Source organism: Oncorhynchus gorbuscha, linkage group LG19 (assembly GCF_021184085.1).
Source record: "Oncorhynchus gorbuscha isolate QuinsamMale2020 ecotype Even-year linkage group LG19, OgorEven_v1.0, whole genome shotgun sequence".
In the NCBI taxonomy this organism is placed as follows: Eukaryota; Metazoa; Chordata; class Actinopteri; order Salmoniformes; family Salmonidae; genus Oncorhynchus; species Oncorhynchus gorbuscha.
Genome location: NC_060191.1, coordinates 22,707,966 through 22,725,495, shown reverse-complemented (window position 1 = coordinate 22,725,495; position 17,530 = coordinate 22,707,966). Strand labels below are relative to the sequence as shown.

The 17,530-nt window shown below is 44.2% G+C and overlaps 1 protein-coding gene across 4 annotated transcripts; it reads left to right on the top strand.

The window, feature by feature from the left end:
* The first annotated feature begins 800 nt into the window (after positions 1 to 800).
* On the top strand, positions 801 to 17,119 carry LOC124004716 (sialoadhesin-like). 4 transcript variants are annotated; one of them, XR_006833515.1, is made up of 12 exons: positions 801 to 1,593; positions 1,972 to 2,016; positions 2,378 to 2,476; positions 3,671 to 4,027; positions 4,159 to 4,464; positions 4,557 to 4,820; positions 4,916 to 5,182; positions 13,946 to 14,230; positions 14,471 to 14,558; positions 14,927 to 15,019; positions 15,191 to 15,256; positions 15,559 to 15,635. XR_006833515.1 is itself a non-coding variant. In XM_046313434.1 (12 exons), exons 3-12 carry the CDS (start codon positions 2,425 to 2,427, stop codon positions 15,613 to 15,615), a joined length of 1,761 nt encoding a protein of 586 aa, XP_046169390.1. In that variant the 5' UTR covers positions 801 to 1,593; positions 1,972 to 2,016; positions 2,378 to 2,424; the 3' UTR covers positions 15,616 to 17,119. The 4 variants fall into 4 exon arrangements, 3 of the variants coding, with proteins under 3 accessions (XP_046169390.1, XP_046169391.1, XP_046169392.1); XM_046313434.1 differs by having other exon boundaries at positions 14,927 to 14,945; positions 15,559 to 17,119; XM_046313435.1 differs by lacking the exon at positions 1,972 to 2,016 and having other exon boundaries at positions 14,927 to 14,945; positions 15,559 to 17,119.
* Positions 17,120 to 17,530: the final 411 nt, after the last annotated feature.

Genomic DNA, 17,530 nt, shown 5'->3' with positions numbered 1-17,530 from the left:
CATCATCTGACAGTCCGACGGACGAATCTGGGTTTAGCATAAGCCAGGAGAATGCTACATGACCCATTGCATAGTGCCACATGTAAAGTTTGGTGGAGGAATAAAGGTTTGGGGCTGTTTTTCATGGTTCGGGCTAGGCCCCTTAGTTGCATTGAAGGGAAATCGTAAAGCTACAGCATACAATGCCAATCTAGACGATTCTGTTCAACTTTGTGGCAACAGTTTGGGGAAGGCCCTTTCCTGCTTCAGTATGACAATGCCCCCGTGCACAAATCTGTTAATGCAGTATGCTAATTGGAGTGTGTCCATGGTTCTGGGATAATGGTGTTGATGTGAGCCATGACAAGCCTTTGAAAGCATTTCATGACTACAAATGTGAGTGCTATAGGGTGATAATCATTTAGACAGGTTACCTTGGCGTTCTTGTAGGTATTACAGACTGGTCAGGGAGAGATTGATAATGTCAGTGAAGATACCTGCCAGCTAAATGGCTATTATTCAACGACAATCATGTTCTTGGAAATTGCATTTCCATGTATTTTAATTTGTTTAACACTTTGTTTGGTTACTATATGATTCCATGTGTTATTTCATAGTTTTGATGTACATTGTAGAAAATAGTAAAAATAAAGAAAAACTCTTGAATGGGTAGGTGTGTCCAAACTTTTGATAGTTACGATATATATATATTTATATGTATGTATATGTATATTACATGATATTATATATATATATATATATATATATATATATATATATATATATATATATATATATATATATATATATATATATATATATATATATATATATATATATATATATATATGATGTATATTATCTCCTCAACAGTGAAGGGTTAATATATTGTGCAGAGTAACATTAACACAAATTCATCATCAAAGAGACTTTTATTAATTTCTTCATGTAATTTCTCTCTTTCTAAGCCCTTTGAATTGTACGTTTAGGATATCCACATTAAAGTTTGCTTTTACTTCTTCTTTGAATGGCGACCCATTGAGTAGTAACTATGGAAAGTAACAAGTTATGCAACAAACGTGTCATTTCCTTCAGCCACAGATGTCTTGAGCAGTTATTGCCCCATTAAACTGGAACTCGCTGTAAAAATAGACTTGGAACTATATCCTTACATTTGTGGATTTAAATCTCTGGATGAATTACTGTTGGCTGTATTCCTTTAAAATAAAAACATGTTTAAAAAAGAGAAATAAAGAGAAATATTGCAAGGGGCTGTAGCTTTCTGTGTAATTTACAAGTCACTGGGTTATATGTCTGCTTGTATTTCATCTGGAATCAGAGGATGTTGCCTTCCTTGTGAAGCTTGATATATTTCACTAGTAACTGTGATTGAAAAGAAAATCTGATGATCATTTGATACTACAGATGGAGGCTATCACTTGCGGGTTGACTCTTATTCAACGAAGGAAAATTCTGTGTCTTGCAAACAGCAGTGCCACTTCTTCTGAATGTCTGCAGTGACAGGCAGCTAGACAACAGACACCCCATCAGGTGGCATTTATATAGCCTGAATTGTGCATTGGATTTGAACAGATGACCATCGCGTGAATACTGGTAAGAGGTCGAAGACACTATTTCTGTTTGTACTATTTCTGTTATGGTAATTCATGTGACTGTCCCAATTTTGTAATGTGGAGAAGCATTTTAAATTTTATGTACATGTGTCCCTATTTTCGGATGAGTTGGATTTGGGAACACATTTCAGATATTGATAGCATCTAATTAAAATCGAATTGTAGATATTGTCAAGTTCAACAAGACTACACTTTCTTTAGTGGGTCAGGTGTAGGCTACATCTAGATTAACACAAATATCAACCGTATCAGCTCACAGCTCTGGACGCTTCATTCATTTGTATTGGTCAGTGTTTTCAATGGAAATGAATCTACCACCAAAATATGAACCTGTTTGACTTCATTATGCTTCATTTAGGTTTTTATACTTACTCAGAATCAACACAGCTTCATTGGCTTCAAGGTATAATGAAATAACGTATTTTTTAATTCTATATTTATGTGAGAAATATGTTCATATTACTATGATTCAAATCTCATCATGATACAAATGTTTGTAGTGTAGCCAACATGTCCAATTAAAAAGCAAGGAAACTCAGACTGTCTTGTGGAGAATAGGGTCAATGTTGTTTCAGTTCCCTACAATCAGAATCTGTTTGGAATCATTCTATTAATGACAAATCAAAACAAAAATGTCAACATTTTGATGTGTTTGACTTTATTTAAAAGTTATTTTCACTGTTGGTTTCATGTTTTTTAAATAAGACAATGTAATGAAGTGTGTCTGCTGCCTCTGTACTGAACTTGTATGTCTGTCTGTCCAGACAGTGTTAAAAAGCAGGTCATCTGGCCCTTTCTGATACAGAGAATCATGCACATCACAGGAGCTGAAAGACTCATCCTCATTGGTGGTCTGCTGCAAGGTGGGTTGCTGTGGGAAAGGCTGGGTCTGATGCACTGCTTTCTAGCATCTCCCATTGCACTTTACCATTTACATTTGATAGGTTATAGCTATAGGTAGGTTGTAGCTAGGTAGATAGGTTGTAGCTAGGTTGTAGCTAGGTTCCCATCCAATTGGTGACAGATTTTGATGTGAATATTTAAAAGTCTGCATGAAGAAAATATGAGCTGCAATGCGATGGAAACACTATGAACTTTAGATTTAGATTTGGTACATGGAAATTTAAGCGAAAATGTACATTTTGTGTGCACTATGTCATCATGCACTGAATTTTATCCCCAAGTACTCCATTTGGTGGAAACACCAATGGTGGGAAAATGCATATATTGTCTTTATCGGATTTTATAATATTCGAATGAAAATCTGTCGTCAATTGGATGTAAACCTAGCTACTGCCATCATGATGCTTTGTTGTTATACGATATGACTTTACTCGCATAAAAACTGGATGGAAACATGATTAGTGTTCTGATCCTTATTAAAAGCCCAGCGCAGTCAACATTCAGTTTGTCCTGTGTTTAGTATCATATTTATACAACAGCTGATGAAACTAACACTGTAATAATGTGATTGGTGTTATTTCCCGATAGTGGCTGGTTGAAATACAGGACCTTCTAATCAGCAGGTTGTGCATGGGTGGAGTTTTGTCTTGCCTAGTGACATCACCAGGGGGTAAAGTGAATAGACAAATTCAAAGAGTGTTTCAAACCTCTCTGCCAATAACTTAGTTTTAAGGTTACATATCCCTTCTCTGCTCAGGTGGATTGAGCCACATTGTGGTTAATGCACCATTATGTGCCCTTTCCCACTCCCAGACAGTCCTAACACAATTCTTGCTTGAGAAATAAAAAAAATAAAAAATAACTTTAAAAACTTGTTTTTTTTAAAAACTATTACAGGAAGTTGCTTTATTGTTACCCAGAAATAGTTTGCTATTGAGATAAAAACGTTTGCACAGGGCCTTTAAAAGGATAGTTCATACAATCCATGTCTACTAGTATTGCTACATCCCCCCAAAATGCTAGCCAGATTATTCTGGACATCGCTAAATAACTAGCCAGCATATTTTTTTTGCGGTTTGTAGGAAAAAACAACACCCTAGTGAAGTTGAAAATAACCTAACACCCAGTCTAATATTTTGCTGTGTGTATTTCAGGTGTTCTGTGCCTCGACTTTGCAGCGCTGATGCCTCAGAGTATAAAGGCTCTGAGTGGATCTTGTGTGGACATTCCCTGCTCATTTACACTGCGATTAGGATTTGAGTTGTTCCTCACAACTTCATGTAAAGGAATATGGAGGAAAGGGTGGCCAGGAGTACATGTGTTTGATTCTAGTCTCACAGGGACAGGCTTAAACACCATTCAAGTGAATCTAACTGGGAACATGCAGCAGAAGGAATGTACCACAATCCTGAATGATTTACCTTCTTTCAATGACTACTTTTCATTTAGAATTGAATGTGACAATTATCTGAAATATAATTTTCCAGAACTTGTCACAATGTATGTAAAAGGTAGAGTATCATTAGAATATGCTAGTTTTGTGTTGTGTGTGTTGTGTTGTGTTCATTTTAAGTTGCAGGTTTGAACCCTGTTGTATTTAATGCACTGCTCATGTAATATAGTTTTTTTTTTACTCCCTCAGAAAATCCATCCCAACCCACTCTAAGTCCAGCAACAGTACATGTGATGGAGGGGACCTCAGTGAGTCTGATCTGCTCTGCTGCAGCCCCCTGTCCCTCACTCCCTCCAACTCTGACATGGACCCCCACACTGAGTGACAGTGTGGAGGATTTGCAGGTGACTCCGAATCGAGTCATAACTTCTATCCTGAACTTTACCGCTTCACATGTCCACCATGGAGAGAAGATCTCCTGCACTGCGCTGTACAAACGACAAGCTGGCAAGAGTGATAAATCATCCAAAACTGATCTGACAGTCGCTGTTCTTTGTAAGTTGATTCATGCATGGTAAGTTTGATTCATGTATGGTATGTTAATCATTTCTAGAGAATTTGACAACTTTCTGTGCACTCTCCCTCAGACTCTCCCAAGAACACCTCAGTGTCAGTCAGTCCCTCTGATTCAGTGGTAGAGGGCAGCTCTGTGACTCTGACTTGCAGCAGCAATGCTAACCCAGCAGTGGGGCGCTACAACTGGTACAGAGTTATTGGAGAGCAGGTTTCAACAGTGAGGGCTAGCAGAATGCTAACTGTCCAGGTACCAGCAGATGACAGTTATTTCTACTGTGAAGCCATCAATGACCATGGAACCGAGAAGTCATCTGTCATTCAACTAGATGGAATGTGTATGTACACAATGAAAACAAATATGAACAATAGTTTCAACTATACACAGTATCATAACACACACTAATTTGAATCTATTGTTTCTTTCCCCCAGACCCTCCCAAGAACACCTCACTGTCAGTCAGTCCCTCTGGTTCATTGGTAGAGGGCAGCTCTGTGACCCTGACCTGCAACAGCAATGCCAACCCTGCAGTGAAGAACTACACCTGGTACAAAATCAATGGGACTGAGGCTGTCCTTTTAGGATCTGGAGAGAGCTTCACCTTAGACAGTAAAGCAAGTGATAGCGGGGAGTACTGCTGTGAAGCACTGCATGCACTCGGTAAAGAAAAAGCCACAGTTGTTCAGCTGGATATTCAATGTAAGTTATATACATTATACTTTTGCAGTGGTATGGTCAGGGATGGAACTTAAAGATATTGGGCACTGGCCAGCCAGGATAGAAGACTGCAATTTTTACTGGCCTGGGTCCAAAATAAATATGCAATATTTGAAAAGACAAAATGTCACTAGCTGCTGGGCTAGTCGGGCACATTTTCTATTAGCCCGGTCTGAAAAGTACTAGCCACGGGTTAGCGGGCTAGCTTAATTTCTATCCCTGGGTATAATACAGTATATTGCCTAGTGTAGGAACAGAAACATCAAGATGCTGCTAACACTGTCATGTTTTGTCATTGATTATCATGTCTTGTCCCTGTGCTTCCCCTTCTATTCGTTTCCCTCTGCTGGTCTTATTAGGTTCTTTCCCTCTTTCTATCCCTCTCTCTCCCCCTCCCTCTCTCACTCTCTCGCTCTCTCTTCTCTCTATCGTTCCGTTCCTGCTCCCAGCTGTTCCTATTCCCCTAATCAATCATTTAGTCTTCCCACACCTGTTCCCGATCCTTTTCCCTGATTAGAGTCCCTATTTCTCTCCTTGTTTTCCGTTCCTGCCCTGTCGGATCCTTGTCTAGAATTCACCGTGCTGTGTTTGTGTATCGCCCTGTCGTGTCGTGTTTCCCTCAGATGCTGCGTGGTGAGCAGGTGTCTGAGTCTGTTTGGTTCAAGTGCCTTCCCGAGGCAACCTGCTGTTCAAGATTGAGTCTCCAGTCAGTTCTCGTCATTTCGAGTGAAAGTTGTGTTTTTTTGATTGTATTTTACTTTACTGGATTAAAGACTCTGTTTTCGCCAAGTCGCTTTTGGGTCCTCATTCACCTGCATGACAGAAGGATCCGACCAAGGAATGGACCCAGCGACTACAGACGCTCGTAACACTGCCGTCGAGATCCAAGGAGCCATGCTCGGCAGACACGAGCAGGAATTGTCTGCTGCTCGCCATGCCGTGGAGAACCTGGCCGCTCAGGTTTCCGACCTCTCTGGACAGTTCCAGAGTCTTCGTCTCGTGCCACCTGTTACTTCCTGGCCTGCCGAGCCTCCAGAACCTAGGGTTAATAACCCACCTTGCTACTCCGGGCAGCCCACTGAGTGCCGCTCCTTTCTCACCCAGTGTGAGATTGTGTTCTCTCTCCAACCCAACACATACTCTAGAGAGAGAGCTCGGGTTGCTTACGTCATTTCACTCCTTACTGGCCGGGCTCGAGAGTGGGGCACAGCTATCTGGGAGGCAAGGGCTGATTGCTCTAACAAATACCAGAACTTTAAAGAGGAGATGATTCAGGTTTTTGACCGTTCAGTTTTTGGTAGGGAGGCTTCTAGGGCCCTGGCTTCCCTATGCCAAGGTGATCGATCCATAACGGATTACTCTATTGAGTTTCGCACTCTTGCTGCCTCTAGTGAGTGGAACGAGCCGGCGCTGCTCGCTCGTTTTCTGGAGGGACTCCACGCAGTGGTTAAGGATGAGATTCTCTCCCGGGAGGTTCCTTCAGATGTGGAGTCTTTGATTGCTCTCGCCATCCGCATAGAACGACGGGTAGATCTTCGTCACCGGGCTCGTGGAAGAGAGCTCGCATCAACGGTGTTTCCCTGCTCCGCATCGCAACCATCTCCCTCCTCTGGCTCAGAGACTGAGCCCATGCAGCTGGGAGGGATTCGCATCTCGACTAAGGAGAGGGAACGGAGGATCACCAACCGCCTGTGCCTCTATTGCGGAGTTGCTGGACATTTTGTTAATTCATGTCCAGTAAAAGCCAGAGCTCATCAGTAAGCGGAGGGCTACAGGTGAGCGCAACTACTCAAGTCTCTCCATCAAAATCCTGTACTACTTTGTCGGTCCATCTACGCTGGACCGGTTCGGGTGCTACATGCAGTGCCTTGATAGACTCTGGGGCTGAGGGTTGTTTCATGGACGAAGCATGGGTTCGGAAACATGACATTCCTTTCAGAGAGTTAGAGAAGCCTACGCCCATGTTCGCCTTAGATGGTAGTCATCTTCCCAGTATCAGATTTGAGACACTACCTTTAACCCTCACAGTATCTGGTAACCACAGTGAGACTATTTATTTTTTGATTTTTCGTTCACCTTTTACACCTGTTGTTTTGGGTCATCCCTGGCTAGTATGTCATAATCCTTCTATTAATTGGTCTAGTAATTCTATCCTATCCTGGAACGTTTCTTGTCATGTGAAGTGTTTAATGTCTGCCATCCCTCCCGTTTCTTCTGTCCCTACTTCTCAGGAGGAACCTGGCGATTTGACAGGAGTGCCGGAGGAATATCATGATCTGCGCACGGTCTTCAGTCGGTCCCGAGCCAACTCCCTTCCTCCTCACCGGTCGTATGATTGTAGTATTGATCTCCTTCCGGGGACCACTCCTCCTCGGGGTAGACTATACTCTCTGTCGGCTCCCGAACGTAAGGCTCTCGAGGATTATTTATCTGTGTCTCTTGACGCCGGTACCATAGTGCCTTCTTCCTCTCCGGCCGGGGCGGGGTTCTTTTTTGTTAAGAAGAAGGACGGTACTCTGCGCCCCTGCGTGGATTATCGAGGGCTGAATGACATAACGGTTAAGAATCGTTATCCGCTTCCCCTTATGTCATCAGCCTTCGAGATTCTGCAGGGAGCCAGGTGCTTTACTAAGTTGGACCTTCGTAACGCTTACCATCTCGTGCGCATCAGAGAGGGGGACGAGTGGAAAACGGCGTTTAACACTCCGTTAGGGCATTTTGAGTACCGGGTTCTGCCGTTTGGTCTCGCCAATGCGCCAGCTGTTTTTCAGGCATTAGTTAATGATGTTCTGAGAGACATGCTGAACATCTTTGTTTTTGTCTATCTTGACGATATCCTGATTTTTTCACCGTCACTCGAGATTCATGTTCAGCACGTTCAACGTGTTCTACAGCGCCTTTTAGAGAATTGTCTCTACGTAAAGGCTGAGAAGTGCTCTTTTCATGTCTCCTCCGTTACTTTTCTCGGTTCCGTTATTTCCGCTGAAGGCATTCAGATGGATTCCGCTAAGGTCCAAGCTGTCAGTGATTGGCCCGTTCCAAGGTCACGTGTCGAGTTGCAGCGCTTTTTAGGTTTCGCTAATTTCTATCGGCGTTTCATTCATAATTTCGGTCAAGTTGCTGCCCTCTCACAGCTCTTACCTCTGTCAAGACGTGTTTTAAGTGGTCCGGTTCCGCCCAGGGAGCTTTTGATCTTCTAAAAGAACGTTTTACGTCCGCTCCTATCCTCGTTACTCCTGACGTCACTAGACAATTCATTGTCGAGGTTGACGCTTCAGAGGTAGGCGTGGGAGCCATTCTATCCCAGCGCTTCCAGTCTGACGATAAGGTTCATCCTTGCGCTTATTTTTCTCATCGCCTGTCGCCATCTGAGCGCAACTATGATGTGGGTAACCGTGAACTGCTCGCCATCCGCTTAGCCCTAGGCGAATGGCGACAGTGGTTGGAGGGGGCGACCGTTCCTTTTGTCGTTTGGACAGACCATAAGAACCTTGAGTACATCCGTTCTGCCAAACGACTTAATGCCCGTCAAGCTCGTTGGGCGTTGTTTTTCGCTCGTTTCGAGTTTGTGATTTCTTACCGTCCGGGTAGCAAGAACACCAAGCCTGATGCCTTATCCCGTCTGTTTAGTTCTTCTGTGGCTTCTACTGATCCCGAGGGGATTCTTCCTTATGGGCGTGTTGTCGGGTTGACAGTCTGGGGAATTGAAAGACAGGTTAAGCAAGCACTCACGCACACTGCGTCGCCGCGCGCTTGTCCTAGTAACCTCCTTTTCGTTCCTGTTTCCACTCGTCTGGCTGTTCTTCAGTGGGCTCACTCTGCCAAGTTAGCTGGTCATCCCGGTGTTCGAGGCACTCTTGCGTCTATTCGCCAGCGCTTTTGGTGGCCGACTCAGGAGCGTGACACGCGCCGTTTCGTGGCTGCTTGTTCGGACTGCGCGCAGACTAAGTCGGGTAACTCTCCTCCTGCCGGTCGTCTCAGACCGCTCCCCATTCCTTCTCGACCATGGTCTCACATCGCCCTAGACTTCATTACCGGTCTGCCTTTGTCTGCGGGGAAGACTGTGATTCTTACGGTTGTCGATAGGTTCTCTAAGGCGGCACATTTCATTCCCCTCGCTAAACTTCCTTCCGCTAAGGAGACGGCACAAATCATTATCGAGAATGTGTTCAGAATTCATGGCCTCCCGTTAGACGCCGTTTCAGACAGAGGCCCGCAATTCACGTCACAGTTTTGGAGGGAGTTCTGTCGTTTGATTGGTGCGTCCGTCAGTCTCTCTTCCGGGTTTCATCCCCAGTCTAACGGTCAAGCAGAGAGGGCCAATCAGACGATTGGTCGCATACTACGCAGTCCAAGGTATTGTTGCGGCCAGAGAGTGTGGCTTTCCACTCGCAACCTTCCTCTTACGACAGCTTCTCGTAAGTTGACTCCGCGGTTCATTGGTCCGTTCCGTGTCTCCCAGGTCGTCAATCCTGTCGCTGTGCGACTGCTTCTTCCGCGACATCTTCGTCGCGTCCATCCTGTCTTCCATGTCTCCTGTGTCAAGCCCTTTCTTCGCACCCCCGTTCGTCTTCCCTCCCCCCCTCCCGTCCTTGTCGAGAGCGCACCTATTTACAAGGTACATAAGATCATGGACATGCGTTCTCGGGGACGGGGTCACCAATACTTAGTGGATTGGGAGGGTTACGGTCCTGAGGAGAGGAGTTGGGTTCCGTCTCGGGACGTGCTGGACCGTTCACTCATTGATGATTTCCTCCGTTGCCGCCAGGATTCCTCCTCGAGTGCGCCAGGAGGCGCTCGGTGAGTGGGGGGTACTGTCATGTTTTGTCATTGATTATCATGTCTTGTCCCTGTGCTTCCCCTTCTATTCGTTTCCCTCTGCTGGTCTTATTAGGTTCTTTCCCTCTTTCTATCCCTCTCTCTCCCCCTCCCTCTCTCACTCTCTCGCTCTCTCTTCTCTCTATCGTTCCGTTCCTGCTCCCAGCTGTTCCTATTCCCCTAATCAATCATTTAGTCTTCCCACACCTGTTCCCGATCCTTTTCCCTGATTAGAGTCCCTATTTCTCTCCTTGTTTTCCGTTCCTGCCCTGTCGGATCCTTGTCTAGAATTCACCGTGCTGTGTTTGTGTATCGCCCTGTCGTGTCGTGTTTCCCTCAGATGCTGCGTGGTGAGCAGGTGTCTGAGTCTGTTTGGTTCAAGTGCCTTCCCGAGGCAACCTGCTGTTCAAGATTGAGTCTCCAGTCAGTTCTCGTCATTTCGAGTGAAAGTTGTGTTTTTTTGATTGTATTTTACTTTACTGGATTAAAGACTCTGTTTTCGCCAAGTCGCTTTTGGGTCCTCATTCACCTGCATGACAAACACTTTACCATATGGCTACATTAATTGGCATCAACTAATGTATCATTCAATGGTGTCAATGCATTTGTTAATCATTTACTAATGGTAAAGAAACACAACATATTTTAGTCATAATTTTGAAATGCTACATGTAGAGCCTTTCAGTTCATATACAGTTGAAGTCGGAAGTTTACATACACCTTAGCCAAATACATTTAAACTCAGTTTTTCACAATTCCTGACATTTGATCCTAGTAAAAAATGCCCTGTCTTAGGTCAGTTAGGATCACCACTTTATTTTAAGAATGTGAAATGTCAGAATAATAGAGTAGAGAGAATAATTTATTTCAGCTTTTCTTTCTTTCTTCACATTACCAGTGGGTCAGAATTTTACACACACTCAATTAGTATTTTGTAGCATTGCCTTTAAATGGTTTAACTTGCGTAGCCTTCCACAAGCTTCCCACAATAAGTTGGGTGAATTTTGGCCCATTCCTCCTGACAAAGCTGGTGTAACTGAGTCAGGTTTGTAGGCCTCCTCGCTCACATACTGTAACGGCGTTCGTCTGTTGAAAGAAGAGAGTCGGACCGAAATGCAGCGTGTAGGTTACTCATGACTTTAATGAAAATAAATTGCGGTACATGAAATAACTGAATACTAAATACAAAAACAACAGAACGGAACGTGAAACTAATTACAGCCTATCTGGTGACTACAACACAGAGACAGGAACAAACACCCACGAAATACAAAGCGAAAGTCAGGCTGCCTAAATACGGTTCCCAATCAAAGACAACGACAAGCACCTGACTCTGATTGAGAATCGCCTCAGGCGGCCAAGCCTAACAACACCCCTAATCAGCCGCGATCCCAAATAATACAAACCCCAATACGAATACAACATATAAACCCATGTCACACCCTGGCCTACCCAAACATATAACAAGAACACAAAATACAATGACCAAGGCGTGACAGAACCCCCCCCCCTAAGGTGCGGGCTCCCGGACGCACCTCAAGAGCATAGGGAGGGTCCAGGTGGGCGTCTGTCCATGGTGGCGGTTCTGGCTCGGGACGTGGACCCCACTCCATTAATGTCCTTGTTCCTCCCCTTCGCGTCCTGGGATAATCCACCTTCTCCGCCGACCATGGCCTAATAGTCCTCACCCAGATCCCCACATAACTGAGGGGCAGCTCGGGACAGAGGGGCAGCTCGGGACAGAGGGGCAGCTCGGGACAGAGGGGCAGCTCGGGACAGAGGGGCAGCTCGGGACAGAGGGGCAGCTCGGGACAGAGGAGCAGCTCAGGACAGAGGGGTAGCTCGGGACAGAAGCAGCCCGGGACTGAGGGGAAGCCCAGTACTGAGATGAAGCTCAGGCAGGTAGTAGGCTCCGGTAAATCCTGGCTTGCTGGCGGAACTGGAAGATTCAGGTTGACAAGCAGATCTGGAAGAGACTGGTTGTCTGGCAGATCTGGAAGAGACTGGTTGTTTGGCAGATCTGGAAGAGACTGGTTGTCTGGCGGCGCTGGGCAGACTGGGAGCACTGGCGGCGCTGGGCAGACTGGGAGCACTGGCGGCGCTGAGCAGACTGGGAGCACTGGCGGCGCTGGGCAGACTGGGAGCACTGGCGGCGCTGGGCAGACGGGAGACTCCGACAGCGCAGGAGAGGAGAAAAGCGCTGGCTGCGCTGAACAGGTGAGGCACACTGGAGGCCTGGTGCGTGGTGCTGGAACTGGTGGTACTGGATCGAGGACACGCACAGGAAGCCTGGTGCGGGGAGCTGCTACCGGAGGACTGGTGTGTAGAGGTGGCTCTGGATAGACCGGACCGTGCAGGCGCACAGGAGCTCTTGAGCACCGAGCCTGCCCAAGCTTACCTGGCTCGATGCCCACTCTAGCCCGGCCAATAGGAAGGGCTGGTATGTGTCGCACCTGGCTCTGCACCCGCACTGGAAACACTGTGCGCTCCATAGCATAACACGGTGCCTGCCCGGTCTCTCTAGCCCAACGGTGAGCACAGGGAGTATGCGCAGGTCCCCTACCTGGCATAACTATTCTCCCTTCTAGCCACCCCCAATAATTTTTTTGGGCTGCTTTTCCGGCTTCCAACCGCGTCGCCGTGCTGCCTCATCATACCAGCGCCTCTCCGCTTTACCCGCATCTATTTCTTCCTTGGGACGGCGATATTCTCCAGGCTGAGCCCAAGGTCCTTTACCGTCTAATTCCTCCTCCCATGTCCAATTCTCCAAGTGGTGCAGCCTCTCCCACAGCAACTGCTCTTCACGATTAACAGGGAGAGTTGGCTCATATCTGAACCCTGACTCAGCCACTCTCTCTCTGCGCCCTCCCCCAATAAATAATTGGGGGTTACTTTCGGTTTTCGCTCTGCGTCGCTGTGTTTTCCTTTTTGACTCCATTAGCCTGTAGCCCTCTTCGCACTGCTGAAGCGAATCCCAGGCGGGCGCCTGCACTCTCTCTGGGTCGGCCGCCCACCTGTCGATTTCTTCCCACGTCGTATACTCCATGCCTTTACCTTCCATAACGTCCTCCTTTAGCTCCTGCCAGTTATCTACGTCATTGCCAGTTACACGCTGCTCGGTCCGTGAGAGGTGGGTGTTTCTGTAATGACGTTCGTCTGTTGAAAGAAGAGAGTCGGACCGAAATGCAGCGTGTAGGTTACTCATGACTTTAATGAAAATAAATCGCGGTACATGAAATAACTGAATACTAAATACAAAAACAACAGAACGGAACGTGAAACTAATTACAGCCTATCTGGTGACTACAACACAGAGACAGGAACAAACACCCACGAAATACAAAGCGAAAGTCAGGCTGCCTAAATACGGTTCCCAATCAGAGACAACGACAAGCACCTGACTCTGATTGAGAATCGCCTCAGGTGGCCAAGCCTAACAACACCCCTAATCAGCCGCGATCCCAAATAATACAAACCCCAATACGAATACAACATATAAACCCATGTCACACCCTGGCCTACCCAAACATATAACAAGAACACAAAATACAATGACCAAGGTGTGACACATACGCTTTTTCAGTTCTGAGGTCAGGGCTATTGGGACACCTGTTGACAACTTCCGGTGAAATTGTAGGGCGCGCAATTCAATTAAATAATCATAAAAATGATGGATATGAAACATTTAGGTACATAGAAGTGTATTATATCGGTTAAAAGCTTAAATTCTTGTTAATCATCAATGACCATGGAACCAAGAACTCATCTGTCATTCAACAAAATATGAGCGTCTGCTAAATGACTTAAATGTAAATGTAAATGTACACAATGAAACCAAATATGAACAATAGTTTCAACTATAGACAGTATCATAACACACACTAAATTGACTCTTGACATACAATATCTATTGTTTCTTTCCCCCAGCCCCTCCCAAGAACACCTCAGTGTCAGTCAGTCCCTCTGGTTCAGTAGTAGGGGGCAGCTCTTTGACCCTGACCTGCAGCAGCAATGCCAACCCACCAGTGAAGACCTACACCTGGTACAGAGTCAATGAGAGCAAGATGGTCCCAATGGAGTCTAGATCTCCATCTCTGGTTCTGCAGGATATCAGCGAGAGTGGACTGTTCTGCTGTGAAGCACAAAATAGCTATGGCAAAGATAGGTCCAACATCTTTGTGTATTTTCACCATTGCCCCTCCACAACTACAGGTAGGCCTCTACTGCTGTAACAATGAAATTGTGCTTCATTTCCATCATAGATTTAACAGATTGTTGTGTATAATTAACCAATTAATGAAAATGAAATTAATGAAATTTTAAGCAATTCTACAATTTAACGATTATGCTATTACCTGTATAGATTTGTTATAAAGACTATTGGTAAACATACAAAAAGTATAGAGAGAGTGGATTTGGTAACTAACAAAGTAACTCAAACATGTCTTGTAGCACAAACATCAGTTCCATCCATAATCTGTGGCGTGGTCTTTGTCCTGTGGATTCTAACAGTCATCTTCGGAGTCTATAAATATATCAGGTAAAATGGATATACTGTAATTGCTAAGCAAGTAGAATTTTGTATTTCATTATTTCAAGGACATTCTTCAGAAATAGTCTTTCTGTAGCTCAGTTGGTAGAGCATGGAGCTTGTAACGCCAGGGTAGTGGGTTCGATCCCCGGGACCACCCATACGTAGAATGTATGCACACATGACTGTAAGTCGCTTTGGATAAAAGCGTCTGCTAAATGGCATATATATATATAATCTTGGTTAACCCAGAATTTAAATCTAGCGTCATTTGGTTATTGGTAGTCTGTCAATGAGAGATTAATATATCGATATGGTAATATATCACTTTCAATATTTCCGATCTAATCTTTGTCTCCATCTCTATTCACGATCAGATTATCCAGAGGATTGAAGGTCGGTCGGTAGCACTTTATCTCACAGTACAGAAAATACTTTGGAATTACCTAGAAAATACATAATAATACTTGGTAATTTCTTGTTGTGTTACAAGTTATGAAGACAGTAATAGGTAACTTATTGTAATTACCTGGAAATAACATGGTAATCGTCTTGTGATTTATTTTTATTGTGCTTTTGCTAATAAATACTGTATTATGTGAGGCACTTACTGTGTGACATGTCCCCATGTCTGCTAACAGGCAGTAGGTGACACATACGCCACACTACAGATCTCAAACGTGACCTCTACTTATGAGGTCATACAGGTGAGAGCACTCTTTAGGCTAGTATTAGTGATTTGCATGCAAAAAAAATCCCTGCAATTCTAGCACCTTTGGAATTGTGTATACAAGTAACATTTATTTGACCACACATAACATATATGTGTGTGTGTGTGTGTGTGTGTGTGTGTGTGTGTGTGTGTGTGTGTGTGTGTGTGTGTGTGTGTGTGTGTGTGTGTGTGTGTGTGTGTGTGTGTGTGTGTGTGTGTGTGTGTGTGTGTGTGTGTGTGTGTGTGTGTGTGTGTGTGTGTGTGTGTGAACATGCATGTGTTTGTGATGTATGTCAGAGGACAGAGTATGGCAGCAGAGAAGCACACAGAGAGACCAGTGGTAGTGATATGTGAACGCTGCAGAGGGGACAGAGGCAGTAACACCATGAGCGTAACTCTGGATTCGCGGTTTCAGGCTCTACCTGAGAGACGTGAATACAGGGAACGTGGTCGTCGACCTCATCAGAATTGTTTTAATCTATCAGATGCATGTAAATAACAAGCTTAAATCAAGCATTTCACTTTGTCATCTCCCAAAATGTTGGTTTTACCATCCATTTCCACCCTTTGTCTCTTTCAGTTCATCTATATTTGATTTTATTGCACCTGTATATTCATTTTGTAATCATATCATATTCATTCATTTCTTGATGATGATTAGGATGATGATGGTTAATTAGTTAATTGTACTAGATAGTTCTTCACTTGTGGTCCTATGCAGCTCAGTTGGTACAGCATGGCACCAGGATAGTGGGTTTGGTTCCTGGGACAAACCGTATGTAAAATGTATGCACACATGACAGTAAGGGATGCACTCTTTAGGCTAGTATTAGTGACATCCCGGGGAGACGGGATGTCATTAGAACCTAAAAAATATTTTCACATGACACTCCCCTTTGCTTTACCCTCCCCGCATGAATTCTGTTCTAACTCGCCCTGGTCAACTATAAGTGCTGTTATTTTGTGAAGTGGAAACATCTCGGAGCAACAACGGCTCAGCCACAAGGTGGTAGGCCACACAAGCTCACAGAACGGGACGGCAGAGTGCTGAAGCACGTAGTGTGTAAAAAACGTTTGTCCTTGGTTGCAACACTCACTACCAAGTTCCAAACTACCTCTGGAAGCAACGTGAGCACAATAACTGTTTGTCGGGTTTCTATGGCTGAGCAGCAGCACACAAGTCTAATATCACAATGCGCAAAGCCAAGTGTTGGCTGAAGTGGTGTAAAGCTCGGCGTGGAAACGCATTCTCTGGAGTGATGAATCAAGCTTCATCATCTGACAGTCCGACGGACGAATCTGGGTTTAGCATAAGCCAGGAGAATGCTACATGACCCATTGCATAGTGCCACATGTAAAGTTTGGTGGAGGAATAATGGTTTGGGGCTGTTTTTCATGGTTCGGGCTAGGCCCCTTAGTTGCATTGAAGGGAAATCGTAAAGCTACAGCATACAATGCCAATCTAGACGATTCTGTTCAACTTTGTGGCAACAGTTTGGGGAAGGCCCTTTCCTGCTTCAGTATGACAATGACCCCGTGCACAAATCTGTTAATGCAGTATGCTAATTGGAGTGTGTCCATGGTTCTGGGATAATGGTGTTGATGTGAGCCATGACAAGCCTTTGAAAGCATTTCATGACTACAAATGTGAGTGCTATAGGGCGATAATCATTTAGACAGGTTACCTTGGCGTTCTTGTAGGTATTACAGACTGGTCAGGGAGAGATTGATAATGTCAGTGAAGATACCTGCCAGCTAAATGGCTATTATTCAACAACAATCATGTTCTTGGAAATTGCATTTCCATGTATTTTAATTTGTTTAACACTTTGTTTGGTTACTATATGATTCCATGTGTTATTTCATAGTTTTGATGTCTTCACTATTATTCTACATTGTAGAAAATAGTAAAAATAAAGAAAAACTCTTGAATGGGTAGGTGTGTCCAAACTTTTGATAGTTACGATATATATATATTTATATGTATGTATATGTATATTACATGATATATTATGTATATTATATATATATATATATATATATATATATATATATGATGTATATTATCTCCTCAACAGTGAAGGGTTAATATATTGTGCAGAGTAACATTAACACAAATTCATCATCAAAGAGACTTTTATTAATTTCTTCATGTAATTTCTCTCTTTCTAAGCCCTTTGAATTGTACGTTTAGGATATCCACATTAAAGTTTGCTTTTACTTCTTCTTTGAATGGCGACCCATTGAGTAGTAACTATGGAAAGTAACA

Bases quoted from the DNA above. Each gene is read 5' to 3' on its own strand.
- LOC124004716 (XM_046313435.1), top strand. From the start codon at position 2,425: ATGCACATCACAGGAGCTGAAAGACTCATCCTCATTGGTGGTCTGCTG. The intron at 4,465-4,556 runs GTAAGTTGATTC...ACTCTCCCTCAG, and splicing joins TCTGACAGTCGCTGTTCTTT to ACTCTCCCAAGAACACCTCA. The intron at 5,183-13,945 runs GTAAGTTATATA...TCTTTCCCCCAG, and splicing joins TGTTCAGCTGGATATTCAAT to CCCCTCCCAAGAACACCTCA.